Source organism: Rhinoderma darwinii, chromosome 5, assembly GCF_050947455.1.
Source record: "Rhinoderma darwinii isolate aRhiDar2 chromosome 5, aRhiDar2.hap1, whole genome shotgun sequence".
NCBI classification, from domain to species: domain Eukaryota; kingdom Metazoa; phylum Chordata; class Amphibia; order Anura; family Rhinodermatidae; genus Rhinoderma; species Rhinoderma darwinii.
The window spans coordinates 246,694,713-246,718,080 of record NC_134691.1 but is presented as its reverse complement, the minus strand read 5'-3'; the positions used below and the strand labels follow the sequence as shown (position 1 = coordinate 246,718,080).

General features: G+C 41.2%; 1 protein-coding gene across 4 annotated transcripts in view; it reads left to right on the top strand.

Moving 5' to 3' along the window:
• SEPTIN7 (septin 7) overlaps positions 1-23,368 on the top strand; it is a 220,265-nt gene that overhangs the window by 99,096 nt on the left and 97,801 nt on the right. For all 4 annotated transcript variants that reach the window (XM_075827030.1, XM_075827029.1, XM_075827031.1 and 1 more), the window contains one exon: positions 14,503-14,609. In XM_075827030.1, the coding sequence (XP_075683145.1) occupies positions 14,503-14,609 (107 nt within the window). The remainder of the gene's footprint in view (positions 1-14,502; positions 14,610-23,368) is intronic.

Here is a 23,368-nt window from a genome sequence, read left to right as displayed (position 1 = left end):
GGTACCATATTATTGAGATAAGGTTTCCTAGAAACCATATGGAATCTGATCATAAAAAACACCATGTAAAATTGAAGGCATTACAATAGGACCCTATTCTATGGGTGCGGTATTACGATGCCATACAATGCAAAACCACACATGCCATTTCAGCACTGTTTGATATATGTTGTAAGCTACTTTTTATCTGTCACTGCTTTTTATAGTTGGTCATATAAGAATTAGGTTTTCCAAAAATAAGGGCAAACATAATCAAGAACCACGGTGTTCTAGCTCTTCTTGCAGGTATTCTCCCAGTTAAATGTACTACAAAGGACTATTTAAAAGCATATTCCAAAACCTGTAAAAAAAAGTTTTATTTGATTTTATTAGCTGCAAAGAAAGTAATACTAATTCATTGGTTAAAATCAGGTGTCCCTAATATGGTTCAGTTATGATCATTAATATATATGGAATTACTAGTTTATAAGGAGAATAGCTGCATGGAAAAGAAGATGGGGTTGCTTTTGGAAAAAAGTTCCCTCACAAGATGAAATAGCTTTTTGGTGTATAGCCTGATCGGAAGAAAAACTGCTCCAGTGTGGGGGTGGGGTTTAGTGTTAAAAGTTGACGCAATAAGAGTTATCTTGTAAAATTAAAGCTTTTTGTCTGGGTAAAACCTAAAAAAGTATTCAAGAACTAAGTAATAAAATGTCAGTTTTGACAATTGAAGATCTGTTTGTTGTTATTTCTTGAGTCCATCATTGTTTGTTTACTTCCGAAGAGTGAAACGCTGTCCTGGTCATGTGATGATCACACAGGAGCTTTGATCATTTAACCGTACCTGTAACAAGCCATGCATCTGTGTGATTATCACATGACCAGAATTATTATAATTGCATGTAAACAAAAGGGGAGATACATGCAAACTATAACCGAAAAACTGCTTTTGTTGCCCATAGCATACCATTGGTGGTGGTGAAATGGAAGCCAGCGTTGCTCTTAGTCAGGAACAAATACTAGCATGGCTAGTTTGCAGTTACCAATCCCATATGGACAAAAGAGAATTTTCCGAAACCTGCTCTATTTGCATTAGTTCGGCAGTTAATAAAATGTTTCTACTACTAATATATTTGAATAACACTACTGATTCTCTGTATTTGGAATTATTATTTTTAACCTGCATTGGAGTAATGGGATCAACATCTGTAGAGTTGAAGGCATCTAACTTTAAAGTTTTTTTTCATAATCCTCATTTATCACATATCAGCATGATACGGGATAAATGTCTGATAAGTGGGGGTCCGACCGCTGGGACTCCCATCAATCCCAAAAACGGGGTTTCCAAGTGTCCTATGTGAATGGTGTGGTACTATGCATGCTTGGCCACTTCATTGATTTTCTATCCTAAACGGAGGACCCCCTCTATTCATTCAGAATTCCTTAATAGGGTGTATGGAAATGTGTTGTCTAAATGGGACAACCCCTTTGAAGGGCTTAAATGATAAATCTTGTTCCAGTACCATATTTCTCTTGTATGCGCAATGTTAGCAAATCATTATTGAACACTTAGAAATTCTCTATTTAAATATTTTAAAGCATCTCAAAATATCATAAACTGTTTTATGTATATGTATTGTTGGTGAGGAACGGAATAGGTTACGAAAATGTTTTGATGTATTGTTGGTATGCAGCCGTTTTGTCAGGCTACTATAATGTTTTTCAATGCCAGGAAGCTAGAATTGTTTACCTCTATGTTCTTTAACCCCTTAATGACCAGCCTATTTTAGACCTTAACCCCTTAAGGACGCAGCCTAGTTTTGGCCTTAAGGCTCAGAGCCCATTTTTCAAATCTGACATATTTCAATTTATGTGGTAATAACGACGGAATGCTTAAACCTATCCAAGCGATTCTGAGATTGTTTTCTCGTGACACATTGGGTTTCATGTTCGTGGTAAAATTTGGTCGATATATTCAGTGTTTATTGGTGAAAAATTGCAAAATTTAGAGAAAATGTTGAATAAATAGCATTTTTCAGAATTTAAATGCATCTGCTTGTAAAACAGACGGTTATACCACCCAAAATAGTTACTAGTTCACATTTCCCATATGTCTACTTTAGATTGGCATCATTTTTTGAACATTCTTTTATTTTTCTTGGACGTTACAAGGCTTAGAACATAAACGGCAATTTCTCATATTTTTAAGAAAATTTCTAAAGCCTTCTTTTTTTTAAGGTACCTCTTCAGTTCTGAAGTGGCTTTGAGGGGCCTATGTATTAGAAACCCTGATAAAACACCCCATTTTAAAAACTAGACCCCTCAAAGTATTCAAAACAGCATTTAGAAAGTTTTTTAACCCTTCAGGCATTTCACAGGAATTAAAGAGGCTCTGTCACCAGATTATAAGTGCCCTATCTCCTACATAATCTGATCGGCGCTGGAATGTAGATAACAGCAGTGGTTTTTATTTTGAAAAACTATCATTTTTGAGCAAGTTATGAGCAATTTTAGATTTAGTTTCTTAATGCCCAACTGGTCGTATTTTTACTTTTGACCAAGTGGGTGTTGTAAAGAAGTGTATGAGGCTGACCAATCAGTGTCCTGCACTTCTCATTGTTCCAGCCCAGCTTCTTTCACTGCACAATCTCACTGTGCTGTGGATCATGCTGGGCTGGAACAATGAGAAGTGTATATCGCTGATTGGTCACTGATTGGTAAGCCTCATACACTTCTTTACAACACCCACTTGGTCAAAAGTAAAAACACGCCCAGTTGGGCATTAAGAAACTAAATCTAAAATTGCTCATAACTTGCTCAAAAATTATCGTTTTTCAAAATAAAAACCACTGCTGTTATCTACATTCCAGCGCCAATCAGATTATGTAGGAGATAGGGCATTTATAATCTGGTGACAGAGCCTCTTTAAAGCAAAGTGGAGGTGAAATTTGCAAATTTCATTTTTCTTGCTGAATTTCAATTTTATTCCATTTTTTTTTCTGTAACACAGAAGGTTTTACCAGAGAAACACTACTAAATATGTATTGTCCAGATTCTGCAGTTTTTAGAAATGTCCCACATGTGGCTCTACTGCGCTCGTGGAATAAAACACAAGCCCTAGAAGCAAAGAAGTACCTAGTGCATTTTGAGGCCTCTTTTTTATTAGAATATATTTTAGGCAGCATGCCAGGTTTGAAAAGGTGTTGAGGTGCCTAAACAGTAGGAATCCCCCAATAGTGACCCCATTTTGGAAACTAAACCCCTCAAGGAATTCATTTATGGTTGTTGTTACCATTTTGACTGCACAGTTTTTTCACAGCACCTATTTGAATTGGGCTGTGAAATGAAAAAAAATTTCATTTTTTTTCCAATAAGATGTCATTTGTGATCAAAATTTCTTATTTTCACAGGGAACAAAATACCCCATTTTGTTGCCCAATTTTTCCTGAGTGCAGCAATACCCCATTGGTGGCGATAAACTGCCGTTTGTGCGCATGGGAGGTCTCAGAAGGAAAGGAGCGCTATTTGTTCTTTGGAGTCCAGATTTTGCTGGATTGGTTTTCGGGTGCCATGTCGCATTTGCAGAGCCCCCAGAGGTATCAAAGCAAAAGAAACCAACCACAATTGACCCCATTTTGTAAACTACACCCCTCAAGGAATTCATTTATGGGTGTTGTGACCATTTTGACCCCATAGTTTTTTCACAGAAATTATTTGAATTGTGCTGGGAATTAAAACAAAATTATTTTTTTCAAATAATATGTCGTTTTGGCTGAAAATTTCTTATTTTCACAAGAAACAAAATACCCCATTCTGTTGCGCAATTTGTTTTGTGCCGCAATACCCCATTTGTGGTGATAAACTGCCGTTTTGGCCCATTGGAGGGCTCAGAAGGAAAGGACCACCATTTGGCCTACTGGGGATTTTCTAGTGCGAAGTCATGTATGCAGAAGCCCCTGAGGTACCAGTACAGTTGAAACCCGCAAGAAGTGACCACGTTTTAAAAACTATACCCTTAAGGCATTCATCTAGAGGGGTAGTGAGCATTTTGACCGGAGACCTACACCCCATAAACTGTAATGTGGGTTCTCCCGGGTATGGCAATACCCTACATGTGGCTGTTATCAGCTGCCTGGGCACACAGCAGGGCCCAGAGGGGAAAGACGAGGGGGGATAAGCTGTGCGGAGTGCATCAGGGTAAGTAAAATTGGGGTAAATTATAAACCAAGGGATGTATGATAAATTTTAAAACACTCTTTCATACAGAGCTCTGGTTATTCGGGACACGTGTCACATTGATAGATTGTGTCATCCCTTATCCCCCTCTTATAGCCAACTTTGCACCTCTTTTGACTTTTTCCCTTCTTGCCAGTTTGGGGAACTTCTCCTGGAAAGTGTTGCCGCCCTGGTACGATGCGTGTGGCCCCGCTTCCAGAAGTACTGGGTGCCCTCTTGAAATTCCAGGAACATTCCCGTCTGGCCTGCACATCGACGTAGCACGTACGCATTGTACAATGCCATCTGTATGATGTGCCTGGCCAGCTTCTTATACCACACCGCATGGCGCTGTAGGGCTTCAGGACTTGATCTGACAAGTCCATCCCTCCCATGTACCTATTGTAGTCCAGGATGCAGTCTGGTTTGGGGGTGGCCTTTCCTTCATATATCCTAAATCTGTAGGTATACCCTGATGCACTCTCGCACAGCTTATACATCTTCACGCCATACCTTGCCCTCTTACCCGGCAGGTACTCCCGGAATCGAACCCTCCCTTTAAAATGTACCAGGGACTCATCAATAGAAATACACTTCTCGGGGGTGTATGCTTGGGAAAACTGGGCACTGAAACGGTCTAATAGGGGTCTCCGTTTATACAAACGGTCAAAACTGGGGTCATCTCGGGGTGGGCACTGCTCATTATCAGTATAATGTAAGAAGCAAAGTATTGCCTAATTTATTTATTTTTTTAGGTTACAATTCAGTTCTGAAGTTGCTTTGAGGGGCCCATATATTCGAAACCCCTATCAAACACCCCATTTAAGAATCTAGACCCCTCAAAGTATTCACAACAGCATTTAGAAAGTTTATGAACCCTTTAGGTGTTTCACAGAAATTTAGAGCAAGGTAGAGGTGAAATTTACATTTTTTTTTGTTAGAAAATCCTCTTTATACCATTTTTTTTATAACACAAAAGGATTTATCAGAGAAACGCAACTTAATACTTATTGCCCAGATTATGAGTTTTGAGAAATATCCCACATGTGGCCCTAGTGTGGTAATGGACTGAAGCACCGGCCTCCGAAGCAAAGGAGCACCTAGTGGATTTTGAGGCCTCTTTTTTATTAGGCACCATGTCCGGTTTGAAGAGGTCTTGTGGTGCCAAAACATTGGAAACCCCCTAAAAGTGACCCCAATTTGGAAACTAGACCCCCTTGAGGAATCCGTTGTAGTTTTCTTGGGGTGCATGCGGCTTTTTGATCAGTTTTTAATTCTATTTTTAGGTGGCGTGGTGACTAAAAAACAGCAATTCTACTATTGTTTTTTTATTCAATTTTTTTTTACAGAGTTCACCGTGCACTATAAATGACACATTCACTTTATTCTGCGGGGTGATACGATTATGGCGATACCAGATGTTTATAGTTTTTTTTATGTCTTATGGCGTTTGCACAATAAAATACGTTTTGTAAAAAATCATTCACTTTTTGTGTTACCTTTTATTCTAAGCGCCAGAACTTTTTTATTTTTCAATCAATTAAGCCGTGCGAGGACTTATTTTTTGCGTAACGAACTGTAGTTTAGTTCAGCACCATTTTTAGGTACATGCGACTTTTTGATCTCTTTTTATTCAATTTTTTTGGAGGTGAAGTGACCAAACAATTGTGATTGTGGTACGGTTTATTATTATTTTCTTTTACAGCGTTCACCGTGCGGGATAAATAACGAAATAATTTTGTAGTTCAGGCCATTACGGACGCGGCGATACCAATTATGTATAGTTTGTTTGTTTGTTTTATATATTTTTATTAATAATAAATTACTGATTAGGTAAAAAGGGGGATTTTTACTTTTAAAACTTATTTTCACACTTTTTTTTTTTTTTTTTTTACTTTATTTCTTTGTCCCATTAGGGGACTTGAGGGCAGTGTATTAGTGTAGTAGTGTATCAGTGTATTAGAACTGTCAGCTACTCACTGACAGCAAGCATAGTGGGTCCTGACTTTTGTCAGGACCCACTAGGCTTCCGTCTATGGCATAGCCGGACGCCATTGTTTGGTGTCCAGTTGCCATAGTCACCATCGCCGGCCGCTATCGTGTAGCAGGCCGGCGATGGCAGCTTAACCCCTAAAAAGCCGCGATCTCTATAGAACGCGGCTTTTAAGGGGTTAATCAGCGGGGACACAGCGATCGGTCCCCGCTGTAGGAGCTGTGACAGCCAGGAGCCAGGAGCGGGAAGGGGTTAAAGGGAATGTGTCGCTAGAATTATTATTTTTTTTTTCTAGTTAAACAATTATTATTTAAGTGATTACACATTGTTTTAATTTTTTAACAAGTCAAGAAATATTATAAATTAGATTCTAATTTATATTATTTCCATGTGCTGGTCGCTAGAGGGAGCAGTTCCCAAATTTGCAGCATAGTCAATGTGGTAAAGCAACCTCATTGCTATATGCTGCAAATTTGGGGTAGACACACTCGCTCTAGTTTCCTCACACAATCCTCCCTCCCTTATTCTGGCTAGTGCCAGGAGAAGGAGGGGGTTGAATCTTCAAACCTCCTACACTGTGTGCTGCCATTTTCTGAGCGACTGCGCAGTGTAGGAGGAGTAGATATACTGTCTGCTTAGCACTGTAACACAAACCTAATACACAAAAACATAATGCACCCATCACATACACGTACATAAATTACCTGCTCCTGCCGCCTCCGCTCCTATGACTTGCGCCTTCGCTTCCTTGAACATATGGCCGGAAGCCGCGGCCGGTTCACATGAAAATGGCGCCTGATTTCGCTCTGCTAACAAGCTTCGTTTTGATCTGTGTGGGAGCGGTGCATGCGCCGTTCCCACACAGACGGCGTACGCTGGAGAAAATGGAACGGCTCCCCTTCGCATTCTCTATGGGGATGACCAATCAGCGTCATACACTTCTCTCCATTCATTTATACAGCACATAGCGATATAGCTATATCGCTATGTGCAGCCACATAAACACACTATAACGTTACTCAAATGTCTTGACCATGAATATACATTACCTCCAGCCAGGATGTGATGTGTATTCAGAATCCTGACCACTTCTCTGTGATTTTACAGCATAGCAGGCGTAGTCTCGCAAGATTACGCTGTAAGCTGTCATTTACAGCGAGATCTCGCTGTTCTGTGCTGTAGTCTCACACAGATGCTACAGAAGTGGTCAGGATTCTGAATACGCATCACGTCCTGGCTGGTGGTAATGTATTGTCATGCATTCTTCACGTATTGCCCAGCGGATAACCTTTATCACCCATTCACTTCTAGATTGGCGGGGCACCATCGCGCTCTTGGTGGTTTTCACAACTCCCATAGTCTTTATGGAGCAACACTGTGGTGCTGGTTAGGGGGAAGCTGTCTTCCCCCCCCCCCCTCAGTTCTAACAATTGGTGGGGGTCACGGGCTAACATTCGCCACCATATCCTTATATTATGTAGTTTGAGTATTTGTTTTGTGCTTTTACTTCATATTTTCTTTAAGTGAACACCATGGTTTTAAGCTTGGATTCTTTGTTATTTTGAAAAATCTTGGCTGTGGGACTTATTTCCTTAGTCCTCAACATTGGCTCTCAAAATGTGTTATTCTGGGTCCCCAATAGCGAATGTAGCTGAATCACTTTTAAGGAGAGAGCGGGAAAAAAACCCATATATTAACCCTTTCAGGACCGAGCTCATTTTGGCCTTCAGGACCGAGCTCATTTTGGCCTTCAGGACCAGCCCCATTTAATGCTTTTGCCTATCCAAGCGATTCTGAGATTGTTTTCTCGTACCCAATTGTACTTTGTTAGTGGAAAAATTTGGTCAATAAATTCATTTCTTATTTGTGAAAAACGCCAAAATTTGAAGAATATTTGCAAAAATTATGATTTTTCTCATTTTAAATGTATCCGCTTGTACAACAGATAATACCACACAAAATAGTTACTATTTCAAATATTCCATATGTCGTGTCGGACGAGCGAGGACACATCGGCACCAGGCGACAGAGGCTACAGTTGATTCTGCATCGGCGTTTGCAGGTAAGTCGATGTAGCCTCTGTCGCCTGGTGCCAATGTGTCCTCGCTCGTCCGACACGATGCAGGACCTGGGGCAGGAAGTGACATCACAGCGTGATCTCTCGAGAACACGCTGTGTGTCTGTGCACTGCCAGAAGCTGGGTGTTAACGAAGAGAAGTGGATGATGCTGATTCGTCAGCATCATACACTTCTATTCACAACGCCCAGCTAGTAAAACAAGTAAAAACGCCCAGATGTACACACACAATACACGCCCGCTTGGACTTAACTTTAAACACGCCCAGTTGTACTTAAGAAAGGCTCATTTGCATAAATATAAAAATGCTCATAACTTGGCCCAAAAAAAAAACTTTACTGTAATCTACATTGCAACGCCGATCTGCTGCAATACGAGATAGGGGTTTGAAAATCTGGTGACAGAGCCTCTTTAACACTCTTAGGACTGATCCATTTTTTTGCTTTTTCATCTTAGTTTTTCCCTACCCTCTTTCCAAGAGCCGTAACTTTTTTTATTTTTCTGTCAGTAGAGTGGTGTGATGGCTAATTTCTTGTGGGAGGAGTTGTAGTTTCTAGTGACACCATTTAAAGTACCATTTAATGTACTTGGAACTGAAAATAAAATTCTTTGCAGGGTGAAATTGGAAAAAGCTGCGATTCCTCCATTGTGTAAAAACGACAATGTAATACGATTAAGGTGATACCAAATTTATACAGTTATTTTTTTATATATTTTACTACTTTTACAATGTGAAAACTATTTGTTAAATAAAACAAAAGACGTTTTGTTTCACCACATTCCGAGAGCCATAACTTGTTTTATCTTTTGGTCGATTGAGCGGTGTGAGGGATTATTTTTTGTGGGATGAACTATAGTTTTTATTGGTACCATTTTTATGGTACATAAAAAATTTTGATCACTTTTTTTATTACATTTTTTTGAAAGCTAAGGTGACCAAAAGACAGTGATTTTTGCGTTTTTAAATTCTTTTATTTTTGACGGCGTTCACCGTGCGAGTTAAATAATGGTATATTGTAATAGTTCAGACTTTTACGGATGCAGCTATACCAATTTTGTTTGTTGTTTTTTAATTTTTACGTTACTTTAGGTGAAAAATGGGAAAGGGTTGTTGTTTTTTTTGGGGGACTTAAAATATATTATCATATTTTTATTTTTTATTTTTTTTCACTAATAACTTTATTTACTTTTTTTTTGTTGCACATTTTTAGTCCCCCTAGGGGGCTTGAACCAGCGATCATTAGGTCGCTGGTACAATACAATGCAATACTAATGTATTGCAGTATAATGGAATTTTTACAGGCTCCTGTAACAACACGATCGCTGTTCCTGTCCTTTAGTCCCGGGTGTCAGCTGTAACACACAGCGGGCTCAGCACATGACCCCGCTCCATACATAACCTGCACCACGACATGCTATTAAAGAGGCTCTGTCACCAGATTTTGCAACCCCTATCTGCTATTGCATGTTATCGGCGCTGCAATGTAGATTACAGTAACGTTTTTATTTTTAAAAAACGAGCATTTTTGGCCAAGTTATGACCATTTTTGTATTTATGCAAATGAGGCTTGCAAAAGTACAACTGGGCGTGTTGAAAAGTAAAAGTACAACTGGGCGTGTATTATGTGCGTACATCGGGGCGTTTTTACTTCTTTTACTAGCTGGGCGTTGTGTATAGAAGTGTCATCCACTTCTCTTCAGAACGCCCAGCTTCTGGCAGTGCAGACACAGCGTGTTCTCGAGAGATCACGCTGTGACGTCACTCACAGGTCCTGCATCGTGTCAGACGAGCGAGGACACATCGGCACCAGAGGCTACAGATGATTCTGCAGCAGCATCGGCGTTTGCAGGTAAGTCGATGTAGCTACTTACCTGCAAATGCTGATGCTGCTGCAGAATCAACTGTAGCCTCTGGTGCCGACGCGATGCAGGACCTGTGAGTGACGTCACAGATCTGCACTGCCAGAAGCTGGGCGTTCTGAAGAGAAGTGGATGATACTTCTCATCAGAGCGCCCAGCTAGTAAAAGTAGTAAACACGCCCCGATGTACGCACATAATACACGCCCAGTTGTACTTTTACTTTTCAACACGCCCAGTTGTACTTTTGCAAGCCTCATTTGCATAAATACGAAAATGGTCATAACTTGGCCAAAAATGCTCGTTTTTAAAAAATAAAAACGTTACTGTAATCTACATTGCAGCGCCTATCTGCTGCAATAGCAGATAGGGGTTGCAAAATCTGGTGACAGAGCCTCTTTAAGTCGTGGTGTGCAAAGGGGTTAATGTGCAGGAGATGGTGCAAAGTGAAAAATTAAAATTTTCCACTGATATGCCATTTTAATGCACAATATGTTGTGCCCAGTTTGTGCCACTGAAGACAAATACCTCATACAATGTTGAGCAGGTATTGCCCGGGTATAATATATCATATATGTGGACGTAAGCTGGTGTTTGGGCACGCTGTAAGGCTCAGAAGAAAGGGAGTGCCATTTGGCTTTTGGAGTGCAGATTTAGCTTGGTAATAGTTCTGTTTGGGGATTTGCTGGTATTTCATTTTATAATGTAGGGGCTTATGTGATCTGTGCAGCTTACATCCGGGCATAATAAGATGGTATAATAATGCGGTAAATTAATAATTCATAGATATGTAGCCGATATCGCTGTGATAAATGGTAAATGGTGCCCAATTTTATCAGCTTTTGGAACGCTCTGCACAATTTATGTCGCTATATTCTGAGACACAGAACTTTTTTTTTTTTTTTTTTTTACCACCGGAGCTATGTAAGAGCTTATTTGTTGCGGGAGAATCTGTAGTTTTCATTGATACCATTTTGGGGTACATGCGATTTTTTTTTTTTTTTGATTTTTTTTTCTTCTTTTTTTTTTCTGCAATCAAGGTGACAAAAAAAGAATTTCTGACACAGTGTTCACCATGCGCTATAAATTACATTTTACTTTATTCCACGGGTCGATACGAATATTACGATACCATACGTATATAGTTTTTTGTTTTTTTAAAATGTTTTTGTGGTGTTTTCGAAATAAAATCCCTTTTCGATCAAGTTTATTTTTTGTCACCATATTCTGAGCCATAACATTTTCTTTTATTTTTCAGTCAAAAAAAGCTGTGAAAAGGCTTGTTTTTTGCGGATCAGGTTGTAGTTTTTATTCCTAATATTTTGGGGTACATGTGGCTTTTTATCACTTTTTAGTCTATAATTTTGGGAGGGGTGGTGACCAAAAAAAAATAGGGATTCTGGCATTGTTAATTAATAATTTTTTGTGCAGTGTTCTCCGTACGGGAAAAATAATATTATATTTTTATAGTTTGGGTCGTTACGAACGCGGTGATACCAAGTGTATACTTTTTCCCTAGAAGACTTATAAGAAAAAAATAATTTTTTGTTTTTGTAACTTATACGCTTTTATAAAACTTTTTTTTATAACTTTTTTTTACGGTTTACTTTTTTTACTTGAAGACCTGCGGCACTGGTAGCTACTGTAATACATTACACTACCTAGGTAGTATAATGTATTATAAACTGTCAGTGTGACGCTGACGGTCTCCGGCTGGTCCAGATAGTCTCATGTGCATGGCAGACCCGGAGACCGTTGTATGGCCTCCGGCTTTGCCGTGACAACCGATGGCAGCACCCGCAATCGGTCCGCGGGACAGTTTGTTGCTGTAACAAACTTTCCCTGCGATCCTATGATCTGGACCAGAACCAATCCGGTCCCGATCATGTCTCCGGGATCAGAGGCAGGGGTTAACAGCGCGAGCCGGGTGTCAGCGCTACTGTGAGACACCCGATCGCTTTAACACCCACCGTGAATTCACGTCCGCGCTGCACAGAGCCCAGCAAGCGCCGACGTGAATTTACCGTAGGCGGTCGGGAAGCGGTTAAGGATGTATTTTTTGAGAATTGCTGCCAATGACCTGTCTTGTCGATATTTAATGTGATTATTTTTTAATATTTTTTTCCCCACTGAAGGAGGTCTTGTTTGGCACATCTTGTAAGTGTTCTGCTGATATTGGATTCATACAGTAAGCACAGTGTTCTCATGTATCTTGATACAGCACTAATTGCCAATTGGCAATTCCTACTTAATTTGCTTCATTTTTGTTAAAAAGAAATAAATAATAATTGTGTAATTGTGAGAGAACAACTTTTTGAATGTTTCCATGACCTGAATCCATTAACTTCACTGCTGAGAACTCATGTCTTGAGTTGTGTATAAAGCCTGTTGACATGATTACTTTGTGTAGTTTTAGTATTTGCAGTTAGACTTTTCTAATAACCGTGACCTTTTGCAACACTTGTTTTTTTGTTATTGTTCCAATGCATCAAAGGGCTTGATCACATCAGTGTTAGGCTTCCGTTCATCGGTTCCGTTTGACCTTTCCGCTGAGGGTACCGATGAACAGAAAGACGTATGGAAACCATAGCTTCATTTTGCATTACCATAATTTTAATGGTAATGCTTCCATTGCAGTTTTCTGTTTGTTCCAGTTTCGTAAAGTCTCCATTTTTTTCTTAATGGAAACCAAACTGTATTTGACTATACCATTGTTTCTGCCAAAAAAATGGAAAGTTTACTAAACGAAAACCAACTGCAGCATTAAGTAAAAAATGGAGCAACTTTGCAAATACTGTAGTCTTGATTACAAATATCCTTCAGTTTGTGTATTGATGTACTATTAAGACCTTATAGGAGCTGTACACACAAAAAGGTAGTATATTTTAAACCATGTGTCTCCATCGTAAAGACTCAACAAACAAAAACTTTTGTGCTGATCTACTGTTTGTAGGTTTTCATGAAGAAGCGTCAGTTAGGCCACATGCACAGGATGCGTATTTTATGAGGATTTTCAGCAAACCCACATCCATAATACAGTACCAGTCAAGCAAATGAGGTTTCAAGTAATCTCCTCCTACATATTGCAAAATTATTCGCAAGTAAAGTGACCTGCAGTGCGTACATCTGCAGCATGTCCATATATCTTGCGTTTCCGTCTCAGAATTGTATCTGACAAATTTATAAAACACACCAAAATCCACAGCATAAAGTCCACATCTGTTCCTGCATCAAAATGTAAAATCCACACCTTTAAAAATTGCAATATTAAGTGCAGGTTTTGTCTGATTAAAAACGCATAAAATTACGGTAAAACCGCCAAAGCTAGGATTGGATTAAAAAAAAAAAAAAAAGTGCAAATCTTTCCCATTATATTTTTTCTCTGTGTAGGTTCCATTCCAGATTTTGGCTTCGGCCTTGTTCACATCTACATTGGAGGCTTTGTTAGGGGCCTCAGTCACAGATCCATCCAAAAATCGAAGAAATAATAGCGCAGTATGCTGTGCTATTGTTTACGGTAAAACCACGAACACCATGACGGAAACCTATTGGAACCCTATAAAGTCAATTGGTTACGTCGGGTGCCGATTGTGTCCGTCATGCAAAGGATCTGGTGCTTCTGGTATTTTCGCTGTTCTGCTTCTCTGACTAAGCAGAATGGACACACTGGCTCAGATGTGAACAGGCCCTACAAATTCTAACCAAAATACTGCCATGTGAAAGTGACCTAACTAGCATTGGCAAATGTTTAGAGTTAGCTTCCCGTTCTAGTGGCAGTGTTCACTCAGGTTCTTACAGCAGGCCACGGTGCATACAATGTACTGTATCCGGGCAGCATCAGGATGATGTTTGTGACTCAGGACATGGAGTCGTTCATTGCATATAAGGCGCGTACGCTGCTGGGCATCAGGAACTTGCATGCGCTGCGACCTGCTGAGAGAGAGCCTGAGGGGAGCTGGGGAATAGGAGCCGTAAGATGAGTTAATTATTATTTTTAATTTTATGTATGATCAGGGGGCGAAGAGGGACGGTTCACAGTCGCACTTCCTGCAACCGCGATTGTCATGCCAGTGTTATGGGGCACGGCCAGCTGAAAGATGAGTTCACCTCTTAAGTGTTTCATTTTCGTACAGCAAACTGTTTTTTAAGACTGGCGTATGACACTGGCAGATTTTAAATTCTGTCCCATTTCATGATTTTCCTAAATATATATTTAGACCTAATAATGTTATATTTATGTGCTTCCATTATTTTGTTATTTTTTTATAGCTATATATCTGTATATCACTCTCGTAAGAATTTAATATTTGTTTTTATTTTGTTTTGCATTTTTTTAAGTAAAATGTTAACAGGTTTTTATGTGTTTTTGTTTTTCTGTAGGTGAATCTGGTCTGGGGAAGTCAACTCTCATCAACTCACTCTTCTTAACGGATTTATACGCTCCAGATTACCCTGGTCCATCGCACAGAATTAAAAAAACTGTTCAGGTACAGTGCAATATCAGGGACAAGTCACTGAAAGTGTAAAGTTTATCACGTGCTTGTGTTTACTGTAGAAAAAATTAAAGTTTCCAGAATTCTAGAAAATGAACTTTACAAAAACTCCTTGGACACATGGTAGAAGGTACATCGTAGTGGAACACATTCTATTAAATCTGTTTTCAGTTCTTTTACTTAGTGGGGTCGCACAATGCATCAAAATACCTATACCAAGGGTCTCAAAGTCGGCCGGGTAAGTGGGCCACATATAGAAAAAATGGGAAGATGACGGGCCGCATAACTTTCAAATTTGATACATTACAAAATTATTATTAATCAATTAGTTATTTGATCTACTGTAACACTATTACTATAATAATAAAACCACATTACTATAATAATACCGCTAGGTTTAAAATTTGAGATATTTCTCCACGTGCTTAGGCCTCATACACACGAACGTAAAAACGCCTGTAAACACAGGCCCATAGAGTTCTATTAGCCACGGGTACCTTCCCGTTTGCTTAGGGGCTGTTCACATCACCGTTCACTTTCCGTTCCGGGGTTCCGTCGGAGGTTTCCGTCGGGTGAACCCCGCAACGGAAACAAAGTGAATTACAGCTACCGTTTCAATCACCATTGATATCAATGGTGACCGAAACATCGCTAATGGTTTCCGTTCGTCACTATTCCGGCAGGTTTCCGGTTTTCCGACGGAATCAATAGCGCAGTCGACTCCGCTATTGATTCCGTCGTCAAAACGGAAACCTGCCAGAATGGTGACAAACGGAAACCATTAGCGATGTTTCCGTCACCATTGATCTCAATGGTGACTAAAACGGAAGCTGTGGTTCACTTTCCGTTGCGGGGTTCACCTGACGGACACCTCCGACGGAACCCCGGAACGGAAAGTGAACGGTGATGTGAACAGGCCCTTACGGGGAGGTCCCCGTGCCGTTGAAGAATATGGAACATGTCCTATTTCAGGCCGTAATTACGGCATGGGCAGGCCCATAGAAGTCTATGGGGCTCCCGTAATTACGGGTGGCTACGTGTGTGTGCACCCGTAATTACGGGAGCGTTGCTAGGCGACGTCAGGGGATATTCACTGTCCAGAGTGCTGAAAGAGTTAACTGATCGGCAGTAACTCTTTCAGCACCCGGCAGAGTGACTACCGCTGGAGTTAATAGTATGAAAAATTAACTTGCCTGCTTCTTCCTCCAGTCTGGCTTCCCGGGATGACGTTTCATCCCATGTGACTGCTGCAGCCAATCACAGGCTGCAGTGGTCACATGGACTGCTGCGTCATCCAGGGAGGTCGGATTGGATGTCAAAAGAGGGACGCGTTACCACGACAACGGCCGGGGTACGTATGAACTTCTTTTCTGCTGCCACAGTGCCCTGCGCGGATGCTGCCACAGTGCCCTGCGCGGATGCTGCCACAGTGCCCTGCGCGGATGCTGCCACAGTGCCCTGCGCGGATGCTGCCACACACTTCCCAAGTAGATCGCTCCATTGGGGCTCCCTCTAGGAGTGGAATCCCCAGACAGTGTTGCCAACTCTCAACAAGGGGATGAGCAACCGGAGCAGGTAAAAAAAGAGGTGAAATCCTCAACACCACAAAAAACAGAGACAAATTGATAGTTTTTTACCACTCAGACGGTTGTGGATGTAAAGTCTAAAGTGTCCATCAAGGGTTTTGACCTTCCCCCAGCTAGCATGCAGGAAAGAACGATCCAAATTTGCACTGGTGTGTGTATCTCGCTGGTACTTGTGGTTCCACACAGAAATGCAACAGCTTGCTGTGTATATCCTTGTACTTGATGTTCTAAATCTCCAACAAGGGAGAAAAAGGAGATAGTGCACTACTTTTGGGAAACTACAAATTCCACGAGTTTATTCTATACTTACAAAAACAGATATAGATAAAAGCATAAGATAAGCTCTTGTAACACGCCAAATAATGCAACCCGACCCTGGGTTTCGCCCGTCCGGCTTCCTCTGGGGCGAGGATATACACAGCAAGCAGTTGCATTTCTGCGATGTCCGGGAATTCCACAGAGTCCCTGAGCAGAGTCTGTACTAGCGCTCTGCACGGTACTCCGGCTCTGGGGAAGCCCCAGACAAAGCTGTCCATATGTGGACAGCGTTGTCAGGGAATTCCAGAGTCCCGGAGCAGAGTCTGTACTAGCGGCTCTGTGTCCCGCGGGCCGCAGATGACAGCCCCAGGGGCCGCGTGCTTGAGACCCCTGATCTATACTATGAGGTGCACCGTCAAATGGTTCAATACCATTAATTCATGTATTTCGATACAAAGCTGTGCGGCTGCACGGCTTAATATTGTAACACATGGATGTAGTCAGAGCGGAGCTGCGGCTGGAATACAGCCATTGCACCGTGTGCGCGTGTGTGCGTGTGTGTGTGTGTGGTGTCAGCATGATGTGATGCGGCCGGCGTTGCACTAATGGGCTGCTGCACTGATAAACACCCCCATGTTCGGTCTTCAGTGCCATCAACTTAGCATATAGGGAGCCAACACAACAGAGGGCCACATCTCTGCAACATGATTAAGGTATGGCCTACTTGAAGGTGTTTTCTCATAACGAATGTTTATCACCTGCCCACAGAATAGGAGATTTATGTCCGACCGCTGGGACGCTCACCGATCCCAAAAATGGGGGTCAAGGAGTTCCCTAATTAAATGGAGCTGGATTACTCATGTACGGCCACTACTAACTTCATTTTCTATGGGGCTTCCGGATATAGCAGAGTTCAGTGCTCACCAGCCCCATAGAAAGTAAATCGAGCAGTGCTCGAGCATACGCAGTAATGCTCCATTCACATATTTTGAGGCAGATTTTGAACTGTCTGCACGTATTTTTCAGCTTTTTCTTTTGCACCGTTTTTCGTCCGCAGCCATTGAAGTTAACGCAAGCACTGTGGGCAAAAAACTGTGAAAAACACTCAGAAATGAGTGCCGCAGGTTTTTTCTGCCTCACGTTGATTTCAATGGTTGGTCAGAGGCGGAAAACAGACGTGGCAAAAAAGGACCCGCCACCTTTTCTTGTGCAAGCGCCTGAAAGCTGCCCGGGAAAAAATATGCGGGGGTGATTTCGGCCATTTTTTTGCGCCGATACCGACGCGGTTTTCGCGTCAAAGTCAGCGCAAAAAAACACTGAACTGACCCTTAGCTGGGCTAATTTGGGGCCTGTACACATCAGCGTTCGGTTTCCGTTGATAGGTTCCGTCAGAGGGACACATCAATGGAAAGGCAAACGGAAACATTAGCAGTCGACTGCACTATTGATTCCGTAAAAAAAAAAACGGAAAACATTAGCACCGGAAGCATTACCATTGAAATCAATTTGCTTTTCCGTTGAAGGGTTCCTCTGACGGAACCAGTCAACGGAAGTGAACGCTGATGTGAACGAGCCCTTATATTTGACCTTGTTCATAAATTATTTTTATTGTATCTTTTTCTTTTTTCTTTTTCTCTTTCTTATTCTTTTTTTTCTTTTTCTTTCTTTCTTTCTTTCCCCCGTTTGGTTCAAAAACAAATTCATTGTCCAGCACTGTATGTACAATGCTATTTTTGTGCTGCTGTTACTACTACATTCCACAGTAAGACTTTTGTCTTAAGTGATGTGTTTTGGGACCAGATATCTATAAAATGGATGGAAGTGACCTGCCTTGTGGAGTGCATGGGAAAGAAGCCATTTGGAGTAGATCTGCTGAGAAAAGTTTGAAATTCCAGGACTCAAACTAATTTGTTTTCCATGAGCCTCTTGGGAATTCCGGCCAAAGCAGATGATGGGATACAGTTGGAAGTTTAACTATGAAGACACTGCTATACAGTTCTGTTTTCTTGGATCACTTCCAGATGTTTTACTGCATGTTTGACCATGTATGGGCACAGAATGCTATAGGCCACTAAATTCAAACTCCGAAAGAAAATGCTTGCGAAAAGCCCACGCTGTATCGCCTCCTTCCCTTTACATTCTTTAAATGACGCTGATCATTTACATGGGCATATCCCCCTGCACTGTACAGTAACCGTATAATAGAGTAGCATTGTGTGTTAAATAAAGTAAACATTATACAGGAGTCCGTCACCTCCAAAATCCCCCCCCCTAAACTACAAAATCAGTATATACATCCTAAAAGACGCTGATTCAGGGTCTCTCATTTTTATCTTTTTACTATTCACTTTCATTTCCTCACTGTAAGCCCTCAAACCAGCGGTGCGCTACATGCTGATGCATAGAGGACTCCTAAGCTCGGCAGTATAATAGGGAGGACGCCTAGGTCTTGTCATCAGCATGCAGCACACGGCCCGTTTGCGAGATTATAACCAGGCAATGCTAGCGAGTGGAAAGATAAAACTTCCAGATTAGCAATCGGCGTCTTTTAATCTATTAACTGATAATTGTAGTTTAGGGGGTTTCGGACGTGACCGTCCGTTTAAGACTATATTATTTTTTTCGTTTTATTGATATATTGAGTGGGTTCCTTGGAGGTTGCTCACTAAAAAATAACTAGGCGCGCTTTATGGCATTCTGGGTATGAAGTATGTTAAGAAACTGACAAGACTGCCAATGTTTTATACTAGGTTAACTTTACCTCTAAGCTAGAAGCAGCGTGAGTAACTGGTACAACCAGATAATGAGAATCTCTCTCTCCTATTTTTATATTATTATTGTTGTTTCAATGTATCTAAAATGTAAAATAAAGCAACTTTGCAAATAAGTCTAAATTTAAAAATCTCCTATTGTTTTCTGCCTATAGCTCCTTTGCAGATCTGTGTGTCTCCATGTTAACAGACTACAAACCTGGTGGTGTATGATCCATCTGATCCCTACTACTAACTAACATACATTTCGTAGGTTGGTAAGAAGCAGGGTGCAGGTGGATGGCAATTTGACGTAGGTAGGTAACATGTAGGTCTGCCTAGATCATGCGGTCTGTTCTATCAACACTGACCAATTTTGTGAAGAAAACCCGACACACAGAAAAATTTTGAATTAACAAAATATGTTTTATAGGCAAATCACAGACAAATGGTAGTGACGTTTTGGTCAAACAATCGCACGCAATCCGACAGTTTGAAAAGGTCTAATTGTTTGACCGAAACGTCACTGCCGTTTGTCTGTGGATTGGGAGTGCTGGGTTTTCTTCACATTCTACAGAGTGCAACCCTACCTATGCACAATGTTAGAGTGCCGTGTTTCCTTTTTCCATTAACACTGACCATTTAACCATCAGTTGCTGAGATGCTTAGTCAAAAGTTTCAACCAACACAGCACTTCCTGTTTTCCGTTCTAAAACCAGCGCTGCGGCTTCAGCATCAATAGGGGGTCCCAGAATCCGGATGCTGAGAATGAGGGGCCTAGTTTAATGCAGCTGCCCCTTCAAGGATTTTTCACCTGCACAGCTGGTGTCTTTTAGCACAGCTGTGCAGGGAAAAGCTTCAAAGGGGTCACAGCACAGCCCTGTTCAAATGGATACCCAGGATCGGTGGAGGTGCCAGGGGTCAGACCCCCACCGATCAGAAAGTGATAGCCATCGCTTTCTGTGATCTAGGAAAACCTTTCCTTTTTAAAGGGGTTGTCTAGGATTAGAAAAACATGCCTGTTCTCTTCCTAAAACAGTTCTACACCTGTCCATAGCAGCGATGTCTCTCTAATCTTGAACAGTCCCTTTATGCTTTGTTTACACTGGTGTTGTGAATTACGTGTTTAACCCCTTTAGGACACAGCCTGTTTTGGCCTTGTGGACACAGCCTATTTTTTCAAATCTGACATGTGTCACTTTATGTGGTAATAACTCCGGAATGCTTTTACCTATCCAAGCGATTCTGAGATTGTTTTCTCGTGACATATTGTACTTTATGTTAGTGAAAAAATTTGGTCGATAAATTCAATATTTATTTGTGAAAAACTTCAAATTTTAGCAAAAATTTGCATTTTTCTAAATTTAAATGTATTTGCTTGTGAAACAGATAGTAATACCACACAAAATAGTTACTAGTTAACATCCCCTATATGTCTACTTTATGTTTGCATCATTTTTTTTCACGTACTTTTATTTTTCTAGGACGTTACAAGGCTTAGAACTTTAGCAGCAATTTCTCATATTTTCAATAAAATTTCAAAAGGCTATTTTTTCAGGGACCAGTTCAGTTCTGAAGTGGCTTTGAGGGCCTTATATATTAGAAAGTCCCCATAAATCACCCCATTTTGAAAACTGCACCCCTCAAGGTATTCAAAACCACATTCAGAAAATATTTTAACCCTTTAGGCGTTTCACAGGAATTAAGGCAAAGTAGAGGTGAAATTTACAAATTTCATTTTTTTTGCCGAAATTCATTTGTAATAAAAAAAAATCTGTAACACAGAAGGTTTTACCAGGGAAACGCAACTCAATATTTATTGCCCAGATTCTGCAGATTTTAGAAATATCCAACATGTGGCCCTAGTGTCCTAATGGACTGAAACACAGGCCTCAGAAGCAAAGGAGCAGCTAGTGGATTTCGGGGCCTCCTTTTTTTAGGAATATATTTTAGGCACCATGTCAGGTTTGAGGCGGTCTTGTGGTACCTAAACAGCCGAAACCCCTCCAAAGTGACCCCATTTTGGAAACTACACCCCTCAAGGCATTTTTCTAGGGGTATAGATAGCATATTGACCCCACAGTTTTTTTGCAGAATTTAGTGGAATTAGTCTGTGAAGATGAAAATCACCTATTTTTCTGTGGAAACATAGAATTTTTTCATTTTTACAAGGAATAAAGGAGAAAAAGCACCCCAAAATTTGTAAAGCAATTTCTCCCGATTACGGCAATACCCCATATGTGGTCGTAAACTGATGTTTGGACCCACAGCAGGGCTCAGGAGGGAAGGAGCGCCTTTTGGATTTTGGAGCGCAGATTTTGCTGGATTGGTTTTCAGTGCCATGTCGGGTTTGCAACGCCCCGGAGGGACCAAAACAGTGTAAACCCCCCAAAAGTGACCCCATTTTGGAATCTACACCCCTCAAGGAATTTTTCTAGGGGTATAGTGAGATTTTGGCCCCTCAGGATCTTTTTTAGAGCTAAGGTGACCAAAAAACAGCGATTTTGGCGCTTTAAATTCTTTATTTATTACAGCGTTCACCGTGCGCAATAAATTACGTTTTAATTTATTCTGCCGGTCGGTACGATTATGGCGATACCATATGTGTATAGATTTTTTTACGTTTTGCAGCGTTTGCACAATAAAATTAAGTTTCTATAAAATAATTTATTTTCTGGGACACGCTATTTTGAGCCGTAACGTTTTTATTTTTTCGTCAAAAAAGCTGTGGGAGGTCTTGTTTTTTGCGGGACGGGTTGTAGTTTTTATTGGTACCATTTTGGGGTAAATGCGACTTTTTGATCACTTTTTATTCTATATCTTGGGAGGGGTGGTGACCAAAAAATAGCGATGCTGACAGTTTTCCGTTTATTTTGTTTGCGGCGTTCACCGTGCGGAAAAATTAACATTATAGTTTCATAGATTGGGTCGTTACGAACGCGGCGATACCAAATATGTGTACTTTTTTTTAACGTTTTCATTTTTTCCCTATAATAAATGACTTATTATAGGAAAACAAAACCTTTTATTTTTACACTTTTATAAAACATTTTTATTAACTTTTTTTTACTTTTTACACTTTATATTTTTGTTTATTAACTTTTCTTTTACTTTTTACACTTTCTTTTTTGACCTGCAGCTTTGATCGCTGCTAGAATACATTACACTACCTAGGTAGTGTAACGTATTCCAACTGTCAGTGTGACGTCACAGTCACTCTGACAGTTGGTCTACGAGGATCAACAGAGGCTGATCCTCATAGGCTGACATACATGGCAGACCTGGGGGCCGTTGTCTGGCCCCCGGGTGCCATCACAAGCATCAGAAGCCCCCACGATTGCATGGGGGCTGCTGATGCGCTACAAACCCGCTACATGCGGAGATCGCAATCGAGCCCCGCATGTAACGGGTTAATTGCCGAAATCAGCGGCGATGAGCCGCTGATCGGCAACACTGGAGAGTGTCAGCTGTCGGGGACAGCTGATCTCCAAGTTCCCGATGCACACTGTCGCCGACAGTGTGCATCGGGAACGGCACAGTGACTTTCTGTCACTCTGACAGGAAGCCTATCAGGACCAGCCGAAGGTTGGTCCTGATGGGCTTCTGTCCATGGCAGACCCGGAAGCCATTGTTTGGCTTCCGTTTGCCATACTAACTATCGGCAGACCCCGCGATTTCGGACGGGGGTCTGCCGATATGTTAGAAACCCCTAAAATTCGGCGATTGCACCCGATCGCCGAATTTAAGGGGTTAATGCGCCGAAATCAGCGGCAAAGGACCGCTGGCCGGCAAGAGGGGAGTGTCAGCTGTCGGCGACAGCTGACCTCCTGGTTCCCGGTGCACACTGTCGCCGACAGTGTGCACCGGGATTAACTCAGTAACTGTACGTCCTCGTGCGGGAAGTAACTTCCCGCAACGACGTACAGTTACGTCCTGGTGCGGGTAGGGGTTAAAGGATCATTGATGAATATGACAGATGTATTTCTGCCTGTCTGGGGCAGCGGAAACCCTAACGGTACAAAACTATACCAGTGTAAAAAGTGGCTTGACACAGGGATTTAGGGAACACCAAAAAGAGAAGCTAAGAGAACCTGTGTTATCCACCACTGCAAGAAGCCATGCACCAGGAATCACATATTGGAGAAGATTTACTAAACAA